This window comes from Aricia agestis, chromosome 6, assembly GCF_905147365.1.
Source record: "Aricia agestis chromosome 6, ilAriAges1.1, whole genome shotgun sequence".
NCBI lineage: Eukaryota > Metazoa > Arthropoda > Insecta > Lepidoptera > Lycaenidae > Aricia > Aricia agestis.
In genome coordinates this window covers 2,158,432-2,164,247 of record NC_056411.1, presented here as the reverse complement: position 1 = coordinate 2,164,247, position 5,816 = coordinate 2,158,432, and the positions used below count along the sequence as shown (strand labels likewise).

Sequence of the window (5,816 nt, the reverse complement as noted above, 5' to 3'; positions counted from 1 at the left end):
TTGAAATTAATATTTTCATATTATACAAGATGTTAGTGTAAACACCGTTATCCTGGAAACCATCATAGAAAAAGTTGTTCACTTTTACGGGCTCATTTGACGGCGTTTACACTAACACACTGTATTTACATCTTGATTTTGTTGTTATATTTGTATGTCATATAAACACAAATATTCGTAGGAAAAATACTGTACACTGTTGTGATGTAAAATCAATGCTTACGGCATGTTATCTGCTTCTAGCAGTAAGTAGAGCAATATTTAAAGCTAGGAATAGGACGCCTAGTCAAATAAAGTCCTATATTTAAGCAGCTTTGTATTTGACCAGTTTTTAAAGCAAACTTTTTATAGGAAGTACTCTAATTCTGCCATCCTAAACCAATGTGCATACAGCTTCGAATAAGTTTTGATGCAGTCTTGGTATCGTAAACGTAAAACGCGTTCTGTGTGTAACATATATGAGAATACTATTTTGTTGTTATGTTGGATTAAAAATAGCAGAATTGGAGTACCTGGTATTTGATAACATAAACTATTTGTGAAAAAGAGGCAGCGATAATATTGGGGGCATACTAATGAAAAAAAACGCCGTTGATTGTCGAAACGCTCAAAATTGTAATTATCGATGGTAGACAATCTTGCGGTGTTGTCTGGTTAGTATGACCCCAGTGTTACGTGAGCATAACTGCTGTTCGCTGTTACGGTATATTGCATTTCATAAGTTGTTACATAGTGTAGTTGTTTATGATTGCATATTATGCTGTTAGTTCTAGTCATATACAAATTAAATAAAATGTTTAAAATTACTTATATAATTTTTTATTTATCACTTAAACTCAAAATTATTAAAATTATTTTAATAATTTTTGAGGCCTACTTGTAGCAAATTTCAGAAAAACTTTATGGTTAAGCTTACGGTCTTACTACAAAAGATTAAAAAACCCGTTGAGCAGTTGATTAGAGAAAAATTCAAAACAACTGTTCAACAGATGTTTAATCTTTTGTGGTAAGGCCGTTAAGAGAACCGAATCTTGACTACGCTAAAGTTCCTGTCATGCGTATTATCGCCCGCACGCCAATCTGGTCCGCATGAAAGTTTCCGCAGCCAGAAGCATGTTGTCACCCGCATGCGGACCATTGGCGCGCGGGCGACAACACGCATGACAAGAAAAGCGCCCTCATACAACGTCAACATATCTGTCCGTTGCACACGTTGTATAAACGATTGCTTGTAAAAGATCGCACGAAAATGCATTGATGTTGAATAAAATCGTAGAATCAAGGTATTTAAGATTCCAGTGTTAAGTCACGGAACCATCTAGAAGCGCCGTTATATAATTTGCAGTCGGTTCGCACTTTCACTCAATACAAATTGCTACAAAATGTACTAATGAACTACTTACACAGTTTTTGTATATGATTCATCAATAATTTAATTATTTTATGAATACTTAATTACGAAGTGTTTATGGACCGCTTAATATGAATATGACTAATTCAATTACTTATTAATATTGATCATGAATACCAAATCATATTAATGAAAGCACTTTGCTGATAATGTATAATTTAGGTAAAAGTTTCAGAAGTTATGTTACTACGGGATAAGAGTGGTGTGGTATAAAAAGATCATAAAAGAAAGCAACTGTAAACAAGTGTTATTTAAGAGACATTCCTTTATATAAATACTGCATACAGGTGCATGTTGTTACCTACTAATAGATGTTGTATAAGAGATAATCACGTAAACATTTAAAATGGGTCAGCAAATGGACGCAACGTAAGTTGAAGGTCACTAAAGCGTCGTTTGAGAGCCAAGGGATCATTAACATGCGAGACATACTTTCTAAACCTGTACGCCTGTACGTACCACCAGTTTTGTAACCGCGACGCTGTTGGACGCACGTATGCTAAACCTGTGCCTCGTTTGAAAAAAGTTAAAAAGTTACGTTCCTAATTCGAATTGTCCTAGTTGCGGATTTCAAAAATGGAAAAGTGTTGGAAATTGTTCCTGTTTATGGTAAGTTATGACTTATGAAATTCCTCATGATTCCTCACAAATTCCTCATTTGGTTAAATAATGGTTAGAGAGTACGCAACACCAATAACAAATAAACGGAGTACGGACGTACCTATAATATAACTTAATATACATTTTAAAGAAAGAAATAAATGTACTTCATAAATAAATCGATAAATCTTTAGAAAAATACCGTTACACTCATGTTACGCCACTGTTTCGAAAATTTTATTCAAGTTATTTCGTAATATTCTGAATCCGGTAACAACTAAATTAAAAATGACTCAAAGAGCATAACATAAAACGGCTTAGAGCTATTTTTTGAGCAGATAAGTAGGCATTATATTATAAGACCCGTTTCTTAAACTATTTTTTCGTATCTTAGCATCTATGTTTTCTAAATATTGATTAAAATGGCTGAGGCTGAGTCTAGATAAATAAGTGTATCTTAAAATTATTAACTTATTTTATTAATATTAATTTATTCAAAATAAATAAATTTAATTAAGCGCCATCTACTGTTGATAAGAAAAGTGTCTATTCAACACTAGAGGGCGCTTATGCACATTATTTTAATTCAAAACAGCATCAAAATGTAATTATTACATAATTACAAACATTTTAAATTGGAGGTGAATTAATTAATATATTGTAATAACTACCTATATTTTTTTAGATGGTGGTAGTGGTGGTGTTAATCACAGTGGAAGCAACTGTCCCTCAGCCCAGAGCACCAAACTTCCAATACTTTGAAAGGTAAGTTCTACAATAAAGATTTTTTGAAGAATAATATTTAAAGCAGAATACTTACTCTCTAAGCACAAAAGTTTTAGCGCAATTTTTTTCTGACCACATCCTACTATCCTACTAATATTATAAAGGCGAAAGTTTGGATGTTGTTTGTTACTCTTTCACCCAAAAACTACTGAACGGATTTTAATGAAACTTTACAATAATATAGCTTATACATCAGAATAACACATAGGCTAGAATTTTAACCGACTTTCAAAATGGAGGAGGTGTTATGTTTGTTTTCTTATGTTCAACGATTACTTCGCCGATCGTGAACCGATTTTCAAAAAATTTCTTTTGATGTATAGGGTATCATCCCAATTTGGTACCATATTCATAAATGTGGTGACCTGATGAAGGGATCCATAAGTAATCGAGGAAACTCCTCAAAATGTATATGGAAACATAGATGACTTCGGTTTCGTGAGAATGTATTCTAAGCATATGCTACCAACAAATAAGATTTTACACTGAGGTATACCATGGTTCGGAAGAACCGGAAGGTGCTGAGAGAACTTCTGACTCTTAAGTTTGGGAGGTTCGACTTTGTTTTTAGAACGGAAAGCATATGCTAGTATGCAAATTACATTCATCATCATCAATACCATATAACCATGTATCGTCCCATTTTCACCCTATTATTGGTACTTTTCATAGTATTTTATTATATTATATCACTTAAACGGTAATACCGCGGGGCACAGCTAGTACTTAATAAGTTTTTAAGTGCTCTTAACTCGAAAGACATGTCTTATTTTTTTCAGACCAAAGTACCGGTACCCATACTACGATGAGAATGGCAAGGGAAAACTATTGTACGGCTACGGAGGCCCAGAGCTTTACCAGTACAAGTCTTACTCGCCGCTAGAGGGCATCCATTAACAAAGACTTTTCCATGGAGGAAAAGTATTGGGGAAAAACTACTTTTCATTTACACAAGCCACAGTCAACCTATGTTTTATGAAATTGATGTAACTTTAGGGACCATTTTTTTAACGGGCTTTGGCCCACCACACATTCTCACCACTGTTACAGAAGATTATCTTCTGTATCGCCAGGATCGACAGCGGTATCCAACCACGAAACGAAACAGGGACCATGCGGGAACTCGTAGGTTTTGGATTGGCAACATTGGCGCCATGGCAGCAGGAAGGAGTGTCCCGCAACACTATTTAAATATTACTATAATATATAATTCTGTATGTCTGTACCTGGTTGAATGGCTACAATAAACTGCACCTTGCATGAAACATGTACTATACTGTAAATCAATACGACTGTGGAAATTGTAAATGAAGAGTTATTATGCTATTGTGATATCATTAGAGAGCTATAATTAGTCATTTTTATTATATTTAATAAATATTTTATGGTATTAGATTTTTTATTATTTCCTTTTATCTTATTATCTTGTATCTTTAAACGTGCAATTCTTGTATATACAGTGTGTAACAAAAACTAGTGATAATACTTTAGGGTGTGTACATGTTCCTTGTAGAGAGTTCACTGTGAAAGTAGCAGCTCTGAAAGACGAACATTTTTTTTCACTTTTGTATGGGCAAGGGCCCGAGCGTCACGAGTTTCCCCATACAAAAGTGAAAAAAAAAAATTCGTATATATATATATATATATATATATATATATATATATATATATGTATATATATATATATATATATATATATATATATATATATATATAATATATATATATATATATATATATATATATAAATATATATATATATATATATATATATATATATATATATATATATATATATATATATATATATATATATATATATATATATATATATATATATATATATATATATATATATGTATGTATGAGTAGGGGATTTATGTGTAGTGTGTCCCCTGCTTTGAAAAGAATCTAGAAATTTGGTTGAAAATTCAGACAATTATAATAATATCCTCCGGATTCTATATTTATTAAATTATGGATACTATAAATCAAGAATTTAAAAAAACGAAGCCATCGTATTATTAAACACTAAATTAAAATAAAGATAAAAGCTGTACAATGTATAATAAGTACAACAGTCATTGAAGGCATACTAAATAAAACGCCAAGGTCAATCCATGACTGCAAATAAATTGTATTTACCATTAAATTTTAAAGGCAGAACGCAGGATATACTTAGAAAAATTATTTTACTATTATTTTGAGCTTGTAAGGTAGGTATGACATGTTTTTAAAAGCTTTTGATTGCTAGATTTGATAAATTTAAAATTACCTAGTGAGCATATCTCTTATATCTTGATCGTGGGAATCGTAGACACAATAGATTTTCAATTGTTATGCAACAGCCAGGTGCCGCTTGGGGATTAAATAAAAGACATTCTTACCTCTGAAATGGATTATAAGATTTAATAAAATTACTTATTCTTTTTGTGAAGTGACTTTTGCAACATACCAGACCAATTTAATATCTATTGTGTTTAATTAAAAAGGTGGATTATGAACAATACAATTGTATTAGATTGTGGCCAAAATAGAAGAAAAATGCCTATCTAGTAGAACCAGCAATATGCTTAAGATATTTAAAGACACTGTTTCCTGAAATATCTAAAGTTGTCCTGGACACCATGAAAATCATATGGATGCTGTGCCTTAACACATTCTGTACCAACCTTGAATGATGTTAGCACTATAAACAAATCTATTTACACTCAAACATAATGTCCGTTTGTGTTTTACTACCCATTAGTCTACTGAATCATTCATCTACATTCTGCCGTGCAATAACAACCTATCAACATGATATTATTTTTGCTGCTAGCAACACTAACTTGTTGTGAGTGTGTGTATGTGTATTCGAGTTTCTGGGCACCTCTCTATGATCCCAGGATACTTAACTATCGAGTGGATACAAAATATGATCCAGATGAGGGAAAGAATGCAAGGGAAGATTACCAAAATAAATATGGTTATAGAGGTGAAAAACTTATTGCCGATTTAGGTAATGGAAAAGGACTTC

The 5,816-nt window shown here is 32.2% G+C and overlaps 1 protein-coding gene across 1 annotated transcript; it reads left to right on the top strand.

Moving 5' to 3' along the window:
• The first annotated feature begins 1,680 nt into the window (after positions 1-1,680).
• LOC121728303 lies at positions 1,681-4,190 on the top strand. The gene is made up of 3 exons (XM_042116453.1): positions 1,681-2,020; positions 2,697-2,776; positions 3,577-4,190. The coding sequence occupies exons 1-3, from the start codon at positions 1,988-1,990 to the stop codon at positions 3,692-3,694; spliced, it is 231 nt and encodes a 76-aa protein (XP_041972387.1). The 5' UTR covers positions 1,681-1,987; the 3' UTR covers positions 3,695-4,190.
• The last annotated feature ends 1,626 nt before the right edge of the window (positions 4,191-5,816 follow it).